This window comes from Lepisma saccharinum, chromosome 2 (genome assembly GCF_977018435.1).
Source record: "Lepisma saccharinum chromosome 2, izLepSacc3.1, whole genome shotgun sequence".
In the NCBI taxonomy this organism is placed as follows: Eukaryota; Metazoa; Arthropoda; class Insecta; order Zygentoma; family Lepismatidae; genus Lepisma; species Lepisma saccharinum.
This window is the reverse complement of record NC_139230.1, coordinates 135,846,377-135,869,991: the sequence shown is the minus strand read 5'-3', so window position 1 is coordinate 135,869,991 and position 23,615 is coordinate 135,846,377. Positions and strand designations below refer to the sequence as shown.

Below are 23,615 nucleotides of genomic sequence, written 5' to 3'. Positions count from 1 at the left end.
TGATTAGGAACAAAGAATCAGAATCTTTATGAAATGTTTGTAATTTATATCACATTGGTTTACTGTTGGCTTTTTGTTAATATTAGTAAAAAATTATTATCACAGGACATATTGCACCATTCATTTTGCAGCATTTTCTACATGTGTGTATGGGGAGGGAGGGGGGTTAGTTATCGAATGACATCACAGCCTGTGGGGATTCAGGGATCCATCCTCCTCAATATTTTCTCAAATGGGAAAATGAGAGATAGGCTACACAGACTTGGGAAAAGCCTCACTTGTATTGAATTCTACAAAACGTTTATCTCACGAGAGCAAAGCTAAGATCTAAGCCAAGCCATCAACCAGATTGAAATAAACAAATTCCCATGGCCACATCCCCCAAAAGTGGGTGTGTCTGGGCGAGGTGGCAAGTCACTGTCTGTGTGTTACAGAGATATCTCTTCACTGCATTTTATGTTAGAAAAAAACGAGAAACACGAATGCATTTCGTGCAATGGTTTTCAGCCATTTTACGTGCAACCATCGTGAAGAGAAGTAAAAGTGTACAGGACCCCAAAAAACAAGCTTTGATTATGTCTTCAGTGTCAAGGAATCTTAAGTCTCTACAGAAGTCTACAGTGTATTCTAGTTTTTGGACTTTTAACCACTGTTATTTTTGAAAAGAGATTTACCTACGTTTCGAAAGCTGAACCTGCCTCCGTCTTCAGGGTAGCGTGTAGTCTGTTAGATCATATAAATGGTTGCCTTGGAGGATTATTCTTGATGGCCTAGGCTCCACCGTGTCTGTCAGTCACAAGGACCTCTATATATATAAAAAGTTGCCAGGTAGGATTATCAGTGGCCCAGGCTGCACTTCGTCAGATGACCACGTCGAGGTCACGATCAAGGCTTCATGTGGCACCGTTAGGTTTCCACCTTGATCCCCGGGGACTGGACCGCCCCGGATTGCATGTTGCATATTTTATTTGTTAAGTGAAATTTTAAATATAATTTGTTCTTTATTTTTATTAATTCCATAAAGGTGATATATTTAGACTAGGATTAGATACCCTATTATAATCATTGTAAATTTAGATTGAGTAGTATCAGTTATGATCTTGAAACTCAAAGAATTTGGCGGTGCTTTATTCTATTTAGAGGAACCTGTTCCATAATCGATATTCCACGTTTTATTTGACCTATTGTAAGTTATCAGCTTGTATACCACCGTAATTTGAGGATTTAAATATATATTTTCTTTTTTTCTTTTGTAATATATTTCAGGTCAAGGTGCAGCTTATTAATAGGTGGAGATGGGTTACATTATGTTGATTTGGATGGTATATTGAAAATATATCTGAAATTGGATTTGATTGTAATTTTGTTTTAGAAAAGTATTTTGATTTATTAGCTCTGGGGCATGCACACATCGCCCGTCGCTCTCATTTATATAGGTGAGATAAGTCGTAACATAGTTGGTGTACCGGAAGGTGTGCCTGGTTTGGTTAATATCAAAATATTTCTATTAGATAGAGTATTCATTTACATTGAATAATTAGTCATGCAATTCGATATATTTTGATATGGGTTCTATTACTATTTGATTTTGTTTATAAATAGGTTGTATATGAACATATTACAATGGTGCATTTTACTCACTATCAATTCAAATAAAAATATATAAATAACTTACGTGAGTGAGTAGGAATGTTTCAGAACGACATTTCGGAAGTCTGTACTACTTCCTTCATCAGGTAATAAAATAAAATAGTTTAGGTGCCAAGCATGGTACCGTGTTGTCAAATCGTAAGTTGAGGATTCAGGTTGAGGATAGAAAAGGTAAAAAACTTACGGTGACAGCATGAAAACTCCGATGGAAGTCTTTGTTGGTTGAAAATTCCCTATGTTAAAAACAAAAACCACAACTAAAACAAATAAAAATCGAAGACCTATTACAGTCCCCTAGTGACTTCCGTCTGTGTTGGGTAGAGCACATGGACTGTGAGCGCTCCTATCCTGTGTTGAAGGTGAAATTTCCCCTCCAGCATTCCCCTCTTATGGTCATATATGTCACCATTCCAAGGTGAACTCCCTCTCTTCTTCGACGACCTTCACAACCTCAGGAGTGACATGAAAACCCATTTTAGTGTCAGTATTTACCAGTTTATCCCACTTTTTAAGAAAAGCGATCCACCCTTCCTCCAGATTACCATCATCTCTGTTAAGCTGGTTCCTTTTTCCTGTGCATATAAATGCAGCTTCATAAACGTTCCTGTTTAATTTATTCTCCTCTTTCCTAATTACTTCCCTTTTTATAATCCTATGTCCGCTCATTATTATTAATTTAAAGTGGTTAAAAATGCGAGAAAAAAGGATTTTCACGTAATCCAGAAAAAACTAGCTAAATTGAAAATTAACAATGGGGTAAAAAGGGAGGTACACGAACATAAGCATTTCAAAGAAGAAGAAAACTTCCTGAATTTGACAAAACTTGAACCCCCTAAAGCTTTAACAGAAATAATGAAAATGGGGCATAAATTCGCCATTAAAAATTAAGCATTTGAAAAAGAGAAATTCATCATAGCCTCCAAAAAGATTGTGGGAGGGCTGGATGAAAGAGAAGATAAGGTTAATGCTAGGCAAAATATATGTGATATCATAGACGAACATTTGCACTCCAACCTTAAAGTTTGAGAGATATATAAGAACCATAGTGAGTACTGAAGGGGGAAAGAAGACAAAAAATTTAGGGGATACATGCGAGAAGTGAAAAAATGGGTCAATGACAATAAGCTATATCTGATTAGATCAGATAAGGAAAATAAAATGGTAATAATGGAACAAGATACGTATCATTAGAAATTAGAGAATACATTTAGGAATAAGGATTTCGAAGAAATTAAAAGGAACCCAATCAATAAGATTAGAAACGAGACAAAGAAAGGCATCGAAACTAGCATCACCGTAGGAACTTCCAAAAAAAAAAGAAACTTATCAAAGGAGTCAAGGAAGGGAAGATCCCAACATCCTTCGGTATCCCAAAAACACATAAACCCGAAGTCGTGCTTAGACCTATTATCCCAATGTATGATCATCCGGGCTATGGTTTGGCCAAAGAAATGGTTAAGAGACTGGGGAAGATCAAGGATAATCCTCAGTTTGGTGTAAAAAACTCTGTTCAGGTCAAAAAGTCCATTGAAAAACTGGTTTTGGGGGATAATGACTCCATTATTAAAAAAGCTGGAGACTGTCTCCAGGGATGGCTTTTTGATAATGGGGTGGAGATTCTTGTCACATGGGAATATGTCCGATGGTTTTTTCTTGTTACTGAATATAATCACTGTTCCTTCTCTGTAAACAGTAAGATTTTTCAGCAAAAACAGGGAGGTTTTACGTTTAACCCAATCTCGGTAACCCAATCTCGGGTTTCATCGCCAACGTTTTCATGCATTATGTTGAAAAAGCGGCTTTAGATCAAGTGGGGGTAGGTGTAATGTATTATGGCAGATACGTTGATGACATCCTCATTATAGGGGACAGCAATGCATTAGACACAGCTTTTGTTGAATAAGGGAAACAAGATGAAAGAATGAACTTTACGAGGGAAAATATAAAGGACGGGAGTATTAATTTTTTGGATTTAAGCATTACTAAAACTGAAAAAGGACATACAACCGGTGTTTTTCATAAACCACTGGCAGGCGAACTGTACCTCAACAAAAAATCAGAACACCCCAATGGGGTTAAACTGACATTTTCCTTAATTTCTTTATCCGAGCCAAAAGACTATGTAATAATAGAAATGAAAAAGAGAGAGAAATCGCCTGGATTAAAAGGGTAGATCAGAAGAATGGATATAATATCCAAGAATTAGATAGGATGGCTAGGAAAGCGAGAAAAATTATCGGTAATGAAAATAATAATCAAACAGAAAAATATGATAATGAAAAATGTAATGAAGGACATTTCGTCGGAATCTCCTAAAACAAGGGGGTTTCCGAAAAGATAGCAAAAACAATGAGAAAATATGGCGTAAAATGCTGGATGAATGCCTTTAGAAATATTGAAAAGAATTTTACCGGGTACAAGAGGAGGGGGGGGGTGGAACAAGGATAATCCGGAAGAACAAAAAGGGGTATACCGGATCGAATGTGAATGCAGGAATGAATATGTAGGGCAGACGGGGAGAAACATGTGCACTAGATGGGACAAACATGATAAAGATATTAAGGAAGGGGTACCTAAAACAGGCCTATCTGAACATATCATAATGAGCGGACATAGGATTTTAAAAAGGGAAGTAATTAGGAAAGAGGAGAATAAATTAAACAGGAACGTTTATGAAGCACAGGAAAAAGGAACCAGCTTAACAAAGATTATGGTAATCTGGAGGAAGGGTGGATCGCTTTTCTTAAAAAGTGGGATAAAGCGGTAAATACCAACACTAAAATGGGTTTTCATGTCACTCCCGAGGTTGTCGAAGAAGAGAGGGAGTTCACCTTGGAATGGTGACCATATACGACGGACCGTAAGAGGGGAATGCTGGAGGCGAAATTTCACCTTCAATGCAGGATAGAAGTGCTCACAGTCCATGTGCTCTACCCAACACAGACGGAAGTCACTAGGGGACTGTAATAGGTCTTCGATTTTTATTTGTTTTAGTTGTGGTTTTTGTTTTTAACATAGGGAATTTTCAACCAACGAAGACTTCCATCGGAGTTTTCATGCTGTCACCGTAAGTTTTTTACCTTTTCTATCCTCAACCTGAATCCTCAACTTACGATTTGACAATGCGGTACCATGTTTGGCACCTAAAGTTTTTTTATTTTATTACCTGATGAAGGAAGTAGTACAGACTTCCGAAATGTCGTTCTGAAACATTCCTACTCACTCACGTAAGTTATATAGATATTTGTATATGAAAAGAAATTTTATATTTTTGGTTTAAATGTTTATTAGGGTGTATCGAAAAAAACTTTTTTTTGAAATGTTAAGGTGGGTATTGCGGAAAAGTGGCCATTTGTGACCGAAAAGACGTCTGATTTTTTCAGATTTTTTGGAGGTGGTTGAGGTGGCGTTTTGATAGTGATTTGGTTACGCAACACGCACAACAATTTCACAAAAATGTCATTATTTGACTATTTTATGTATTTTTTTCTGCATTATTGTCGTTTATTGTTTTGTTTATGGCAAATGTTACATTCGTGCCTCAGGGGTGGTTTCCTATGCTGTTTATGTATCCTTTTGGTCAAAAATTGTCAATTTTAGGCTAAAAATGCTTTTTTTTCTATTGATGTTTTCCAATTGGTTTAGACTTTGTGTTTTATTCGAAAGTTTTCCAATATAAAAGACTAAATAAAAGATTTTGGCTTTCTAATTGCTAACAGTTCCTCAATCACTGTCCAGCGCTTCGCTTATTTTCATAGCTTATTATGCTTTGAAAATAACCCAGAGCTCACCACGAGGAGGTGGCTGGACTGCGAGCTCCACCGACCCACCCACCCAAATTATGTTGGCAAACATAATTTTACTAAGGGGCAGGCCAAGATTTTCTTCTAGTTATCTCCTTGAACTTTATAGTCACTTTTTGTTCGAAATGTCGGCATATGTTCTCTAGATTCCAATTTCGCTTTGATGTAGCCATCACATGCACTGGCGCCGAAAACGGAAGAAGCAGCCTCTCTGATGATTTTCACAAGTCGCTTCACTCCTTGTGTGTGGCAGGGGAAGTCTTGAATTCCCACTATTTTTTTGTTTTTAATGTAGTCATCTACTTCTTCATTTGTAATATTATTGGTCAACGGAGGCTCGTGGAGGGAGCATGAAGACCAATCAACCATGTCATAGTATTGGTCTGCATTAAAATTGATGGTTGGTAAAACAAAAGTGCGTTTTTCAATCCTCTTGCTTTCTTAATTCTTTGCCAACCAAGACTTCTTATTTCTGGGTTTTGGTCGGTTATTAAAGCCAGCAAGAGATTTTCAGGAATGGCGAAGAATGCGTTTTGTTGAATGACCCTATCAATCAGATATCTCAAGTGGTGTGGGAGTAATCGGGACAAGTGGATCATATTCCAGAGGTGTTGGGCTCCGTCAGTTATCGATGGATCCTTCTTGATCCCAAACCACACCGGTGCGTACACCTTCATTATGTATGTTGCAATAAGCTGCAGTTGTTCAGAGGAGTGGGCGTGCTTACATACATCCGCAGCCGTCGTTAACCACCGCGACTGGACAAGTGGCCCGGGCTTTTTCCTTATTAGACTGCGCAGACAAACACTGCTCGAAACACCTGAACATATATCCAAAAGATATTGTTGGTCCATGCTTAAATCTCTTATACCTGACATTTGTTCCACCCGGCAGACTGTGATAGGTTCAAACTTACAAATCGGAAGATTTTCACAGGTTTGTATGGCTGTTCCAATCGGTCCTGAAAGTTTCGACGGACCTTTCGTGGCACCATCTAATGTTGTTAGTAAATGGCGAAACGGCAATTCGTTTAAGAGAAGAAGACAAACTGCGTGTTGGAGTGGCTTGCTGACTTTTTCTTCAATCAAACGCATGACACTGCCTTTCCACCCTGTGTTTACCGGTGTGCCGTCACACCCGATCACTTGTAGATCAGACAAGTCAATGTTGTTCTCTTCAATGAAATGGAAAATACTATTTTCAATCTCCTTGGCAATTTCCAGATAAGGGTGTTGTGTGGCCTAAATAAATGGATTCCGGTTCTTCTACCAAACACACATGTTCTTCAAAGATATCTTTGCGGTAGAAACGATCTCCTTTTTGCTCCTTCGCTAAAGTTTTATCTTTACGTCCATCAAAGTAAAGTCCACTGATACGTTTTTGTTCTGACTTTGATGTAGACTGAATTTGATCTCGAAGTTTTTGCATTTCTCGCGTCACTTTGCTTTTATCAACAACACTGTCTTTATTGTCAGGTGAAATTATTCCTACATCTTCCAAAGTAGCAGATACTATAAGAGCAACTTGTCTCCTCGAAGCAAGCTGAAGCAACGTTTTTTAGATCGAGGCGTGTCTGTGTTTTTACTGATTTTGAGGTTGATGCCACGGACTCAAAATCCACATCATTTTCACTAGTTCCAGAAATTTCCGTTGTACTCGAAGATTTTTCCGTCGCCAAGGATCCCGTCCTTCTTCTCTTCATACTGGTATCCGTAAGGTTTGTCTTGGACACAGACAGTTTCTCCCTTCTTTCAGCCTTTTTTTTTTTAAATTTCTTCTGTTATTTCAGAATCCACCTTTCCAATTATCATTTTCCTATTCGTTTGCTGATCCATAAGAAAAGGTCACTCTGCTTCTGACACTTTGTTCACTCTTTCACAGTTGCATAACTTTCCTGGGTTGGTACACTTGCACGAGCAAATATCAAAGAGTTTTTGTCCACTTTCCTTAAAATGTTTCAACTTTTCTTCAGCTGAGGCACGTTTTCCAGATTTACGCAAATTCATTGAAGATTTGTTATAATCCAAAATCATGTCCACCACTCGTTTTTTAGACACTGTAGGAATCGAAGCCTTTGTCCACATTTGTATCTCCTTATTCGCAGTAGCGTTCGCCAAATCTCTGAGGGAGGGATTTTCGCCTGTTGCATCTTTTCTGCACTTTTTTCCCCCAAAGAAAATGTTTCATAACATCACAATAACTTGGAAGTCTATTGTCCGAAAGCTCTTCTGGCCATCCAAATAAGAAGTCCTTGTCAGTTTGATGCAACACTTTCTACTTACTCATTTTGCGAAATCACTTTCTAACAATTACAAAATGGTAGTAACTGCACAGTAAACGACGACAAAAATGCCTGCAAGCAAGTAGTATTTAATTATCGACACACACGCACAACAAGCCAAGCAGTTTACAGCCGCAAAGAACAAGGCAGATTAAGCATCTCATATTGAAAAGAAACAAACCCCTCCACTCTGGCCACTCCTTCCCCTCCTCTACCCCCTCCAAGAGCACCGATGCTTGCCAACTGTCTGCCGCTCTCAACCCCTTTCCCCCCCCCCTCTCCCTCTGCCATAACCCCAAGAACACATCCCCTTTCTGAGGCACAAATTTAACATATTTGCCATAAACAAAACAATAAACGACCATAATGCAGAAAAAAAGACATAAAATAGTCAAATAATGACATTTTTTGTGAAATTGTTGTGCGTGTTGCATAACCAAATCACTATCAAAACTTCAAGGTCAACAACCTCCAAAAAATCTGAAAAAATCAGATGTTTTTTTGGTCACAAATGGCCATTTTTCCTCACTACCTACCTTAACATTTCGAAAAAAAGTTTTTTCGATACACCCTAATGTTAATTATATATAAATTAGTTTGTGATAGATTAAATATATGAAATATTAATTTTTATTATAGGAGATATTAATAATCGTACCTTTTGTATCAGGGAGGATTAAATTTTAATTGAATATTCTTTTTTCTTGAAAGGTGAGGAGCTAGTAAGGTTAATTTTAAGGTGAGAGTGTTATATTTTTCTGTTAAAATTATTATTTGTAATAAAATGTTATTCGACTTATCTTATACTGTGCGTTCATTTCAATCTTCAGCCGAGAGATCGGGAGAAGCGTGGCGGGCAGCACTGACGGAGATGCCGACATTTGCGGCCTGTAATACCCGCTTATTTTTATGGACATATGCAGACATTTATATAAATATTGCAAAACTAGCACTAACCTGTGTTATAACACGCAAAAGTTCTTCTGTAATTCATCCAAGTTCTGCCCTTATATACACAAAAAAATACGCTTTAGAGACGATGTTCAGAGTCACAGATAATAAAAGATTTTAATCATAGTTTTGACCAGTATCGTCCTGCTTAAGTTTATATCCTTCAAAGAGTTTTGTGTTGATGGGGATCGTTTGGAGGTTTCGAATGTGCAACACTGTATCAAGATTACGCTGCAGACAAAACCGTTAAAAGTCAATGGTTTTCGTGAGCTTCCTTGGAATCCGAAATCTCCGACTCGAGTTTTTTTGTTCCTTCGCGACTAGATGAAGACGGAGCTGTGAATATAGTGGCGAGCAGATGTAAACCAAGAGCGTGTTAATTTCGTACTGTGCGTAAGAGTGTTATTCTTGGTTACTTGCCATTACTTGATTGTGTTATTGCAGTGTGTATGTGTGTGTTGTGTCAGTGAGACGATTGGAATGCCAGCCGCAAGGTTCACGCTAGAACAAAGAATTTTTATTTATGACACTTACGTGAAAACAGACTCGTGTCGAGACGTGTGTAGGCAATTTGTGCAGAAATTCCCAGGCGTTTCAACTCCACATAGAGTTACGGTTAGACATCTTGTCCTTAAATTACGAGAAACTGGATCGTTAAATTTTAAAACACCTAAGCAAAAGTTACTGATTCTAACCGAAGCAAAACTCGATGAAATTGGTGCAGCGTTAGAATGTTCTCCAAACAAACCTCTACGCCGTGTTTCACAGGAGATGGGCGTGTCAAAATCATCAGCACATACAGCCACTAAGCTACTAAAATTAAAACTGTACAGAGTTTCTATAGTGCAAGAATTACGGCCCCCTGACAACGTAAGTAGAGTAAATTTCTGTAATTGGGTTTTGCAGAATATTGTACAGAGTATTCCCTGACATTCACTACGAGACTCGGAGGCAAGCGGCCCGGCATCAGCGCTTGTTTTTCCCCATGAACGGGTCCACGACAGTTGAACGCTACAGTCTGTTTTTTTCACTCTCCTGCCTTCACTCTCTTTCCCTTTCTGCTGACGTTGCAGACTGACATCAGTATAATCATCCCTCGGAAGTTGTGTTGTGTCGTGTCCGTGTGTTTAAGATTGTGGCTTAATATGGCACCCCAAAGTTTACATTACAACAAAGGATTTATCTTGTCGAGTGTTACTTCAGAAAGAGGAATTGTGGAGAAGTGTGACGACGTTTTGCAACGAAATTTCCTGGTGTTCCCGTTCCACATAGGACCACTATATTAAACCTCATAAAAAAGTTTAGAGTAACAGGGTCAGTTCTGAATAGAAGTGGAAAGAAAAATGGGGAAATCTAAAAAATAAAGTATACAAAGACAATCCGCACACCATCCATGAGTTAAAAGAGAGTATTGCACTAGAAATCGGGAGAATTACAGTAGACGAACTTGCACGTGTAAATGGCAATTTCCTTCAAAGATGCCAGGAATGTGTTGCAGAAGAGGGACATCATTTTCAACACCTTCTGTAGTCAAGGTTAGTACACAATATGAAAACTGTAATTTTAATAGCCGACTCTAGCGACTGTCACGGACCCCGTTCACCGGGAAATACAAGCGCTGGTGCCGGGCCGCTTGCCGCCGAGTCTCGTAGCGAATGTCAGGAAATGCTCTGTAGATGGTATTGTTGAACCACATTTCATATTTTTTTCAGATGAGGCATGGTTTCACTTGCGTGGTCATGTTTGTTCACAGAGAATAGATACTGGAGCACTGAAAATCCCCAAATAATACATGAAGTTCCGTTACATGATGCTGCAAAAATTGGTGTGTGGTGTGCTGCAAGTGCAAAAAGAATAATAGGGCCTATATTTTTTGAAAACACAATAAATTCAGAGAGGTACCGCACACAAATACTTGCGCCGTTTTTTCAGTTGTTATCAGATAATGAGAGACAATATGGGTATTTTCAACAAGATTCGGCCACAGCGCATACCGCCGCTGATTCTTTGTACGATATAAGGGAGGTGTTTGATGACAGAATAATTTCTAGAGGTTTATACCTTCACGTTCACCAGATCTTACCATATGTGACTATTATTTGTGGGGAACCTTAAAAAATAGAGTCTACCGAAATAACCCTCATAGCATCGACGAACTAAAATACAATATAAGAGCAGAACTTCGAAGAATTATGGAAGAACTTTTGTGTGTGTATCAAAATTTCATCAAACAATGCCAGGAATGTGTGAATGTAGGTGGACATCACTTTGAACAACTCTTATAACACAGGTTAGTGCTCGTTTTGCAATATTTATATAAATGTCTGCATATGTCCATAAAAATAAGCGGGCATTACAGGCCGCAAATGTCGGCATCTCCATCAGCGCTGCCAGCCACGCTTCTCCCGATCTCTCGGCTGAAGATCGAAATGAACGCATGGTATCTAGTTATTAGGGAATTATATTTGATATAGTTTTACGTTTTAATATTTTTTATATTTATTTATATTATAATATTAGTGTTTAGTTATGACTTTGGGGATGTGCTTCTGGTTAATATATTGGTTATAACTTTATAATAAAGTGTTATATTTATTGGTTGGAGATTGCTAGTTTTTGTAGCTAGCTTTGTTATAATTTATTTGGGATTTAACTAAAAATTTAGTTTAGTTTTACTTATTTACCTAATTATATATTTTAGTTAGTTTGATTTAGAAATTATGATTCTATTAGTATATTTAATTAATTAATTAGAGGAATTAGGCAAAATTTTATTCTCGCCTGTTTATCAAAAACATCTTTTCATGGTTTTATATGAAGTATAACCTGCCCAATGACATTTGTTTAATGGCCGCGGTATTTTGACCGTGGGAAGGTAGCATAATCATTAGTCTTTTAATTGGGGGCTAGAATGAATGGTTGGACGAGGAATAAGCTGTCTTTGTCATCCCAACATGCAACCCGGGGCGGTCCAGTCCCCGGAGATCAAGTAACGGTGCCACACAAAGCCTTGATCGTGACCTCGACGTGGTCATCTGACGAAGTGGAGCCTGGACCAATGATAATCCTACCTGGCAACTTTATATACAGGGTGTCTCATCTAACATTGTGACCTGAAATATTTCGTAAACAACAACAAATATTGAAAAACTGCTTTCGCAGATATATAGGTATGAGAGGGGCTCATGAAATTAGTGGACACAATACGTTCAGTTATGTAAGGAAGCACGATTTTCAACACAAACTTAGTTTTTCTTAATGGAAACCCCATTTTGTTTTCAGCTCATTTGAAAGGACGAAAAAATCATTAAGAATGAAATTGAAATTGAAATACGTCAAGTAGTTCTCAAGTAATTGTAACCTGAAATTGACGCTTGAAACAAACATTCTCACAAGTTGATTTGTGTGTTTAGTTTAGTTTAGTTTAGTTTATTTGCATCCAAGGACTACCGGTGTGTACACATTACAGTACATGGTAATATAGGACATGTCAATACTTACATTACAATACAGGTACATTAATAGATTTTACAAATACAAAATATATAGCCAAAAATTGTAAAAAATTGGGTCTTACTCTGCTATTATATCAAAATCACAAAAAAATATAACATGAGAAGATATACTAATTACCCACTTTCATTTGACATTTAATTTTACAAGAATAATATGTGATTATACTACATTATGTACATTTGTCTTATGTAAAAGTCGCTTCCATGTATTCAGCTATAGAATACAAAACATGCTTCAGAAGCATTGATTTTATCTTGTGCTTGAATATCATCAATTTTGGTTCTTTCCTCACATCTTGTGGTAGTTTATTGTAGAGATCTATGGAAGAATTTAAGGGACCTTTCTTACATAAGTTAAGGCGGCAGTGTTTTATGTGAAGTTTGTCTTTATTTCTTGTGTTTAGGCCATGTATTTCCTCATTTGTGGCAAAGTTGGAAATATTTTGCTTAACATAAATTAAGCATTCATAAATATATATGCAGGGGAGAGTTAACACATGAAGTTTACGGAAAAGAGTTCTACATGAATAAGTTTTCTTTACTCCAGCTATGATTCTTATAGCTCTTTTTTGAAGCATAAAAAGGACATTGGAGTGGCCCTTGTTACCCAAACCATAATACCGTGTCTTAGTAAAGCATCAAAGTTTGCCATATAAAGGCACTTTACAGTTTGGGTGCTTGAGATGTCTACCATTTCTCGAAGGGCATAGCACACACTACTTAATTTTGATTGTAGCGTGTTTATGTGTTCTGTATAGCTAAGGTGTTCATCCAGAATGATACCCAGAAATTTTGAATTTTTTTTAGGCTCTAGTTGTGTATTCCCAGATATTAGATTGAGGCTTATTTGGTTTCTGGTTTGGATTGTAGAAAATGTAATGTAATTTGTTTTTTTGCTGTTGAGGAGTAGATTATTATTTAAAAACCAGTCATCTAATTTGTTTAATAAGTTATTAGCCTTAGATTGTAGAGCATATCCCCCTTTTGACGGCATTTGTGTATCGTAACAAACATGTTACTCTTCTGCATACTATGCATTGTGCTTAGGAAAGTTGTTACGTTCCAACAACTGCAGGTTCCAATAAAATGTATAGTTTGTTCATAAGTAAACTCTGACAAATTATCTAAAATGTTCTGATACATCTTTCTGAGTTAACAAATAACTGTTAATTAAAAAGTATAAATTTTAAACATTCTGCCCTCAGTTACATGCATAAATGTTAGTGCATTAACATCTTTCTAATTTTTAATTGGCATTCATTTATTTACGTCATAATTTTAAGTACATTGGAACAATCAACTGTTCTCGTTTCGTCATGACAAATCTTTAAGTTTTCAACTTTGAAACTTTGCATCTTATACATTTTTTCCTTCAAATTGATTTATCAAATTTATCAAATAAAGCAAGGGCGTAACAAAGTACACTAATTAACAAGACGTTTGTGATAATGTACGTACGTCAGAACTGTAGCTGAGAAAATAGTATTTTCAGACTCTGAAAAGGCCGGGATGATACTTATCTGTGGCGAGTGTAGGAAAAATTCAGCACATGCTGTATGTGCGACGACATTTGTGCTCGGCTCTGCCGACAGGCATAGTGGGGATGCGCCTTCACGCTCAACTTCAGTTACAATTATTTGAGAACTACTTGACGTATTACAATGTAACAAACGCCATTCTTAATGATTTTTTCCGTACTTTCAAACGAGCTGAAAACAAAATGGGGTTTCCATTTTAAGAAAACCTAGTTTGTGTTGAAAATCGTACTTCCTTACGTAGTTGAACGTATTGTGTCCACTAATTTCATGAGCCCCTCTCATACCTATATAGTTGCGATAGCAGTTTTTCAATATTTGTTGTTGTTCACCAAATATTTTAGATCGCAATGTTAGATGAGACACCCTGTATATAGAGGTCCTTGTGACTGACAGACACGGTGGAGCCTAGAACACCTAGAATAATCCTCCAAGGCAACCATTTATATGATCTAACAGACTACACGCTACCCTGAAGACGGACGCAGATTCAGCTTCCGAAACGTAGGTAAATCTCTTTTCAAAGATAACAGTGGTTAAAAGTCCAAAAACTAGAATGAATAAATCACCACTGATTAGCTACTGTACAAAGAAGAATCTACAGTGTAGCTTCTAATAACCTTTTTTCTTAATGAACTCAGAAATGACCAAAATGTAACTTACCATGTTTTACACTCGAGCCCTTCAATTATGAAACTGCATAATTGTAAGAACCTTTGAAAAGCATTTTTTTTACATTGAAACAGTGTGTATATTTGCCATGAACACTTTATCACTGGTTCAGATTTAAATGTATTTGTGCATGTTTTCCATTCTTTAAATGCCTGTCATCATATTATTTTTTTATCTAAGAAGAAAGAATATTGAAGTTGCATGAGGAGAAAGAGAGTATCAGTGTTAATGTAGCAGTAAGCAAATATTGTTTTCCTTATTTCCACTGTTCCATTGTTACTTTTAGGTAGATATAGATTATAATTGATTTCAGATATGTTACATAAATCCTGTTTCATTTTCCCTAGATCGTGTTCAGACTGCATATTATTAGAAGAGTGTGGATTCTGCTTCTCATACACAAACACCAGTGCTGTCAGTGGTTTTTGTGATGTAGCTGGTCCTCTCTCTCCTGAAAGTGGCTCAAAGGAAGGCAATTGCACAGATATGCCATCTGATGATTTTACTTGGGCATATAATTGGTGCCCATCTGAATACTCTTGGATTAGTATAGTTGCTCTTGGAGTTTATTTGCTTTTCTTTGCACCAGGTAAGCCAGTATCATAAATTAGTAAGATACATTGTATGCTATGGCTTAAGCTATATGTCACATTAACACTGTGCTACTGAGATTCCTGTGTATAGGACAAGATTAAGTACAAGTTACACTTTTCAACTTCTTACCCAACTGTCCTTGAAAATTTTCCAAATCCACAATCTCTATTGGGTAATTACACGTAAAAAGAAGTTTTCTACTTGTAAAATAGATGTAAAAAACACATAAAATACGTAGAATATGTAAAATATGCATACAATTTATAAAAGAACTTGTACACTTCGCAACATCTTATTTGACCGCCCCGAAAGAATTCTAAGTCCCAAAATCGTAAACTTAGCAACATTGCACTTCAGCTCCAGGTGAGGGTAGCCAACTTTGAGTAAGTCCTTCCACTAGACGAAAAACGCTGCGGTGATAGGTTTTCAATTTAACACTTTCCATGAACTTAGAAACTATAAACCGCTATTATAATACGCAATCAAACAGAAATAATAAATTGGAAAAAGAACCTTGGAGGATATTTACGATTCTGCTTGCTCGACTTGAAATTTGGGGGGTTTGAAACACTGAATAGAGTTTTTCTCCACCTGGAGAAAATTGCCATCACGTTTGTGCAGAAAGAAGCAAATTTGTAAGAAGTTTATGCGACATTTTATTTACAATACCTTGCATAATATCGAACAGTTCTCAAAAATACATATTTTGCACGACTTGTCGAGAAAATGTGCTTGAAACACAGGAAGGTGGGAGTCTTCATAAACGTCAATATGTTTTTAATGGTATAACGTCATTAAGTTAACGTAGAGCAGTTGGTTAGGCTCTGCTATTCTCATTTTTCATCAAGCGTGAAAGGTAGCGGGTTCAAATCCCACCCTCTCCTATTTCTTTTTTTTCTTTTTTTGTTTGCTGAACAGATACCGTTGATATTAGAATACTTAAAAAAATGAATCCGATGCACACTTGAGGGACGTCCCTTCTGCGCATATTTCCCCTTAGAAGTTGCAGATTTCGAGGATTTATAGTTAAAACTTTCAGTTTTAGTTATTGTTCATAATAATAATAATAATCCATTGCGCAACAGCCCATGAAGGGCCTATTCATACCTACCGACTGCCGGTCTCCCTCCCACACTTTCCTTCGTCACCTCTAAGCATGGAGATCTTCAACCAGTATTGGAATAGTCGGGGGGTCAGCCCGACGTATCCCCAGCCGTTATAGTAGGTCTTCTCGACCGGATTACGCTCACTCACTCGGAGGACAGTTATTGTTCATATGTTGTGTTAACACAAACATCATGATTAATTCACAAATCACATATATGTATTCAGGATGCAAAATGTAATGTTATTTAAATTATGTATTGTTTGATCTTCACTGACACCTAAAATATTGATTATTTGATTTCGATATACTAAAAAAAGATATACAGTTATGTTAAGTAGTGATGTAGTGCAGTACTGTAACGAAGGAGAGCGTATAATGAGTTCAAGTTGCTAAGATTGGTAATTTTATGTCCGTTCCTTCGTAATGACTGTTGTCAATCCCCTCACCACCGTCTTACCATGCGTCTAAAACTAATAGTAAATCGCTAATTAACATAAATAAATTGTTATTACGACGAAGGCCGATTCGATAAGAAACTACTAATAAGTATTTATATAGTGAGTGACAAACAAAAAATCCAAAACCTCTTAATGATCGTTAATTCCTCACTGCTTTGTATCTACAATGTTTGTCTTCTTTGAACAGAAAGTACGAGTATCAGATATAACAAACTTTCCCCACTAACTTTGCCATATTCGAAACCACCATTACAGACTTAGATCTATGTAACTTGATTCTGCGCATTCCACGTGGCATGTGACTTCCTCCTATCATCGAAATAACTTTCTCTTGCTATTTCCTTTCACCTCGTGAAATACAGAGACCAATGTTAACTTCTTAGCACGGTGGATAAACTTTACACCCAACGATATACTCCTGAAAAAAAATCCTGCCCAGGTGGAGAATCGAACCTACGACCACCCTCGTAAGAATCAAGCACGCTACCTCTTCTCCAGGTAGCTCATGTTAAATTTTGCTACCAGTTTGAAGAAACCAATTCACACATAATGTCATATCTATAATTTCCTCATGGCAATTTTCATGAGGAAACGAATTCAGATAAAATCGAGAAACACTGAAAGGGAAAAATGATGAACATGTCTATTGGCGTTTTGTCATAATTTGTAAATTGTGTAAAAATTCAATGTTTTGAACAAGCAGTCATTTAGTTACGAAGTATTTTGTTGTTTGTTTAAAGTAGGAACAGGAGAGCGAAGAGGAGTCATTTGAACCAGACCCTCTTGACAAGAAACTTCAGCTTTTTCCAAAGACTGTATGAAAAGAGAGAGGAACGTATGAAATATAAAATATGTGTAAAATTAAAACAATGGAAACCTTGAAAGATAATACTAACAAACTTCAAACTATGAAAAACATATTTTCGTGGTGGTAAACTCCAAGTCATTTTCGAAATATGAACTTGATGTTTTTCTTTATTATGAAGTGGAGATATGGGACGATACGATCCCTCAGGAAGAAAATTTTAAGTAAGCTACCTCCAACTACTTCAATGGTCATAATTACTAATTAGGGTCCGGAAGTTGATGAAAAATCAACTTTTTTTCTGACCCTTAAAAACAATGCTAAACCTGATATCATGTCCGTTTCCCTTCCGTTAGAGCCGGAAAACACTTTCTATTTTACATTTATTTATTTATTCATTTATTTACTTTTGCATTTTTCGGACTTTTTTGACTTTTAGTTTATTTGTCAGTATTTTTAACAGTTTGTGTTGCATTTTTACTTATTTTTGAGGTTTATTTTTCTCCTCCCCTATTGTTTCGTGCATTTTAAATGCATTTACTAGTAAAACTTACATATTTAGATTTCTTGACATGGTCCGTTTAGCAAATTCACCATAAATCGAAAATACGGTCAATGGAAAAGCATAATATTATTCTTAACTGACATGTTTGGCAATGGATTAAAATACTTTGTGTGATGATCTACTTTGAGGTTCTATTTCTGGACACTATTATCACTTTAATCTGTAGTTTTAAAGTAAAATTAGTCACAATATTAAATGCAATTACACTCTGGTATACGCGAAGCGGAACTGTATTTTCGGATGCTGGCCGACTACAGTATCATAGAAGGCCCACTCTGAAAGGAGATGAATTGGTTGATTTGGTATTTTAAGTCAACTTTATGCATAGTAAGGCTAACCGGGACTGGACCTACAGTTTAAAGTGGGATCCGAACCGAGTGCATAAAATAACGTGAACCGTGTGGTGTAGGGGGATCGTTTGCTTATGGAATGGAAGGTCATGGGTTCAAACCTACTTCTTTGCAAAATCTTTTTCGGGAAGTAAACGGCTTTGGACGAGAATGCTTATCTACGTTTCTTGGATATTTCCGTTGATATTTATGCGATTTATGTCCAGCATTTCCGGATGCAGAAAGTTGACATATAAGTTCTTAATATGTGTTAACTTATAACAGCTGAATGAAAGGAAAAGTATTTCCTAAAATCCTGCCAATCACTGAAAGATTAAAAACATTAGTAGAAGCATTACTTGAGGCATGCACAGTGGCGACGATTATGGAGTGTGGAGGGGCAGATGACCCAGCACTATGCTAAACATTATCTACCAAGGGCTAAGAAACTGTCCTTGCCCTCCCACCAACTTGCCCAATCAGTTTTGAAACCCAATCGCAGCCACTGAGCATGCACCGCATAAATATTTACAGTAATATCATATAATATTATATTACGTTATTAGAACACTTCGTACTCGGTAAATAAAAAGGAAAAAATAATAAGGAAAGGGTGGGATTTGAACCTACGATGTTTCGATCTTGACGAAAACAGTAAAAAAACGAAAGTTTTGTCATCTAACCAACTACTCCAGGAGATTGCTAACACAAAGCTCAGTAAAACACATTAATATCAGTTGAAGCAACATTGTGCCTTAGTTTCGAACCATTTTTCACCAAGAACCAAGGAAAATACACACTTTGCAGAATCGTTTGGTGTTGTGCAAGGTATCTTTACTAAACATTTCGCAAAAAATCATCATAAATTTGCCTTCTTGCATTCAAATGTGACCGCAATTCTTTCCAGGTGGATGAGAACCTGTTCAGTGTTTCACAATGCACATACGGTTTCCTATTTTCAAATTCAGAACAAAGAATCTTGACATATTTTCAACATTCGTATTTCTACTTAACATTTTTTTGTCTACTCATATATTTTATTACTGCTTTAGGGTACCTTTACTTTATGGAATGTGAAAGAATGAAAAAAAAATCACGAGCGTTTTCATTCAGGAAGAAGAAATGTTGCAAAGTTGGCTACTCTTAGTTGGCTCTGAAGCGCTATGCTGCCAAATTTACTAATTCCGGACTTTGAAATTTTTCAGGGCGGTCAAATAAGATGTTGCGAAGTGTACAACTTTGAAGGTGATGCCTTAAAAACTATAACAATCCAGATATTACACATTCTTCATAATTTGATTTGATATGATTTATTTCTGTTCATCAGATCATATGTTATGCAAATTGTATAATGAAATTGATCAGTGCAATATTAAATCACTAAATATCTAAACTTCTAAATTAAATAGGCATACTTTATATATTGTTCTATTTATGCATTATTTTACCACCTGCCATTAGGAAACAAAGGAACATGGTGTAGTTTGCAGAGAGAGAGAGAGAGAGAGAAGAGAGAGAGAGAGAGAGAGTGTGTGTGTGTGTGTGTGTGCACATTATTCTTAAAGAATTCCCTTCATTTTGCCACCACCTATTCCTCTTTGTCATTTGTTTGTGTTAGAAGTTTTCACACAATTAATTTGCATTTCAATCTTAATCTTAAATGCAGTAACGCTTTCAATTTTTTTTTTTACATCTCATGTTTATTTCATAATCTTCTTTCACATTACAAATCAACAAATGATATAATAGTGTGATGTACTTATGACTTTATTTCAGGATAGGTAAAGGGATTTTTATTTTTGCCATTCATACATCCCACATTACCATTGAAATTGTCTTTTTTTCTTTTTTTTAATAGCAGTCTATTACTATACAGATTTACTGATATTACTAACTTGTAGAAAAAATTAAAGCCAATAACTAACTGGGGGATGGACTTGCATGCTTCTTTACCATCATGAGGCATATTTCAATATTTTTGGATCACTTTAGCAAAGTATTATCCAATGCTATTTTTATGCACATAATTGAATATTTTATGGATATTTTTTACACAAATATTAAAATGAAGTTCACTTTGATGTTTTTAATTCATTCACTATTTGTGAGGATGGTAGATGCCCAGAGAATGTTTGTCAGTGGAGTTCAACCCCCTGGTGCCATACAGCCTGGAAATTTTGTATTTGTGAACAGGTGTTCACAGTTCCCTTCCTTTGCAAGGTGCTCCATCCTTCCCAAGTTGTTTGCTTACTACCTAAATCAACTTGTTCAGGACACACAGTGAATAGATTGATACCCTTACTGTATTTGAAACCCCACAAAATTAGTTATATTTTATTTTGCTGTTTTAATGTACATGAATCCACTCTCCAAAGACAAGTAAATAAATATTTTGGGGGTTAATGACATTTTCAGAAAGTGGGGAGAGGCTCTATAGTCACCACGTACATCATTTGATATGGGACTAAAGTGAAGTGTGGGTGACTTATAGTAGAGGTATGGATAAATTAAATGTAGAGATCTTATCATACCTTACATCTTTTTTCTTTGGTTCAGGTCTGTTTCAGTTTGAAACTGGAACACAGAGAAATTGAAGATGATATTTATTTTTTCTCTAATTGAAAAAAAAATGCATACCTATTTTGTTCTTAAGGCAGGAAGTAATGCAGTGAGTGACTGCACTTAACATGCAATGCAATGGATGTTTATTCAGCATCATAATGTTGTTGAATAATGTATTTGAATCCATCCAGATGTTTCGAGCAAGCTATTTTTTAATACATTAAGGAAATCAGTTTTTACATAGATGTAAAATATGATTTTCTGCATCGAGTAATTTACTTAAAATGAATATTGAGTAAATTATTTCTTGAACCCTGTCTACAATTCAGCAATGTGACCACATAACACTTGTGCCTCAATTGTAAATACATTACTTACATTACAAACCCCTTTACCAGAAAATTAACACTGTGATGAAAGATTTACACACCCATACAATTCATGTTAAAGCCACCAATATTATAATCAGGGAGCAGATTTTTCAGTGCTAAAAAACTTAAAAAATATTTATCTTTTTACGTCCTAAAAGCAGTATAAATATATGGCTATAAATCGAAAATATTTTCATTCACAATTCTGTGAAACAAGTAAATAGACGCTCACCAGTGACAGCAGGGCTTGTTGCTTTCTGTTGATGTCAATGAACAACAAAGCACATTTCCAAATTATCCATTGAAAAAGTATGCCGATTATCTATGAACAATGACTTACTTCTAATGTGAAAATGACCCTTCCAAATCACACGTAATCAGACATGTATATTTGAACTGTGGGATGTCATGCACACTTGCATTATCAATTTCATGTATATGTTAACTTTTCATAACCAGAGCAAGTTTGCAAAGTTTATGGTACCCACTGTTTTTTTTTTGTTGTTTTTTTTTTGTTGTTGTTTTTTTTTGTTCGAAACTCACTTTGAAATTTGTCTTTAAGCACCTGCAAGCATGTCTCTGATAGAGAGTTCAATTCTTTTACAAATATACTAACATCCTTCACTGTTTTTCAAAGCAGATGTGTGGAAGTTTCCAGTTTTTGTAGCAAATGTCACAAAAGGCTTAGATTTGCAGATAAGAACCCCAAATCATTTTGTAAACACCCATCTTTCATTAAATCTTGAAGTATCATGAAGTACTTCATCTATTGAATGCATTAACGTCAAAATATGCATTTACAGAAAGAATTCAGAAAATTTATTTTGTCTGGAATGTCTAAGATATGTACATTTTACGTTCTTTCACTAGAAATGTGTGTTTTATGTGCTAAAGGTAAAAGCATGCATTTTCATGTGAAATAAGACATTGCAGATTGCATCTCAGCCATGTGATTGGCACTCCTACCAAATATGGCATACTTCTGATGCAAGAAGAAAAAAGTTTTTACCTAAAACTACCATGGTGGTCTAATCGGTAGGGCATCTAACTGCCACACAGGAGACCGGGGTTCGATTCCCAGACTAGGTGATATAAGGCCAGAATTTTTACGGCCTTGTCCCTGCATAAAGTAGCTCTGGAGCTCACCAAGCCTCAAATCAATGTGTACCTGGGGCAACCCTTGGGGGTAAAGGCAACCAGAGTGTAGGGCTGATCACATTACCTCCAAAATAGCAGAGATCAAGAATGTGTAGGGCCCTACTCCCACATCCCCTAAATGTGCCTTCAAGGCACCTAAAAATATGCTCCCTGATTATAATACACAAACAGAAAACCTAGGGCAAAAATTATAGCTCTACTGAGTTTCTGGCACTCAGTGCTGAGTTACAATGATGCTGTTTCTGAAATTCATACCATGTTCTTCACCATGTAAGCACTTTCCACACTGCAATAATTCTTTGGACAGACCTTTTTCTATTAGCTTTTGACATTCACCACACCATGTCCCTTCTTCCATGCCAAAAACACTAATGTCTCAACAGATAAACCTCTGATGCCACACACGTATCCTATCTGATACCATTGTTTCTTGCTAAACAAGTGTTGCACTCAAGCAGCAGTAAGTGTGTCATGGCACTGCATATATGTTAATAGGTAGTGCCCTAATATCAGACACACAGGGGTGCTATATTTCAGATATCTGAAGACCTCTTTCCAAATTGGCCAAGATTGAGAATATGTGGGGCCCTACCCCAACATCCCCTAAATGTTTCCGGGGAACTTTACCTTTTACCTTTCCTATTATTCCTTCAGATGCTAAGAAAGAGTGGGACCCTGAAAACATGCACATGGCTGTGAAAGCTGTCAAACAAAAAAAATGGGATACCTTAAATCTTCAATGTCCCAAATTCCACACTTGAGGATTACACTAAACATCCTTCAAAGACACTTGATGACCTCCTCACTGTACTGTTAGGAAGAAAATGTGTTTTGGGCAAAGAAGTTGGGAAACAGCTTGCAGAATATTGCAATGGAATGGGTAGGAGTTTTGGGTTAACAAGACATGATATAAGAATTCTTGCATTTCACCTTTCTGTGTAAAATAACTTGGACCATACATTTACACTAGGGCTGAGCCGAGGCATCAGTATTGGCCGATACCAGTGGTATCAGTTTCGGTAAATATCAGTTGAAATTTCTTTGCCAATACCAATGATCTTCAGTGGCTAGAAGAGTGACTAAGAGAAACAAACTCATTTGTCAAGATTTGTCCTTTTCAAATGTTCATTCACCCTTCCTTGAGACTTGGGGGTCCAACACAGGAAGTTCCATGTAGATTTCCAAGAAATGCTGTATCCTTCTGGAAACCATATGACAAAATCCAAGGCAGGACTAAAGTGCTGCACCCAAACATGAC

General features: G+C 36.5%; 1 protein-coding gene and 1 non-coding gene across 2 annotated transcripts in view; both read left to right on the top strand.

Moving 5' to 3' along the window:
- The window catches only part of LOC145983661 (proton myo-inositol cotransporter-like), a 187,469-nt gene that overhangs the window by 155,679 nt on the left and 8,175 nt on the right, over positions 1-23,615 (top strand). The window contains exon 8 of the mRNA XM_083116720.1: positions 14,755-14,996. Within this exon, the coding sequence (XP_082972846.1) occupies positions 14,755-14,996 (242 nt within the window). The remainder of the gene's footprint in view (positions 1-14,754; positions 14,997-23,615) is intronic.
- LOC145984585 (small subunit ribosomal RNA) lies at positions 1,081-1,481 on the top strand. The gene has a single exon (XR_014441371.1). It is a non-coding gene; the product is annotated as a small subunit ribosomal RNA (ribosomal RNA).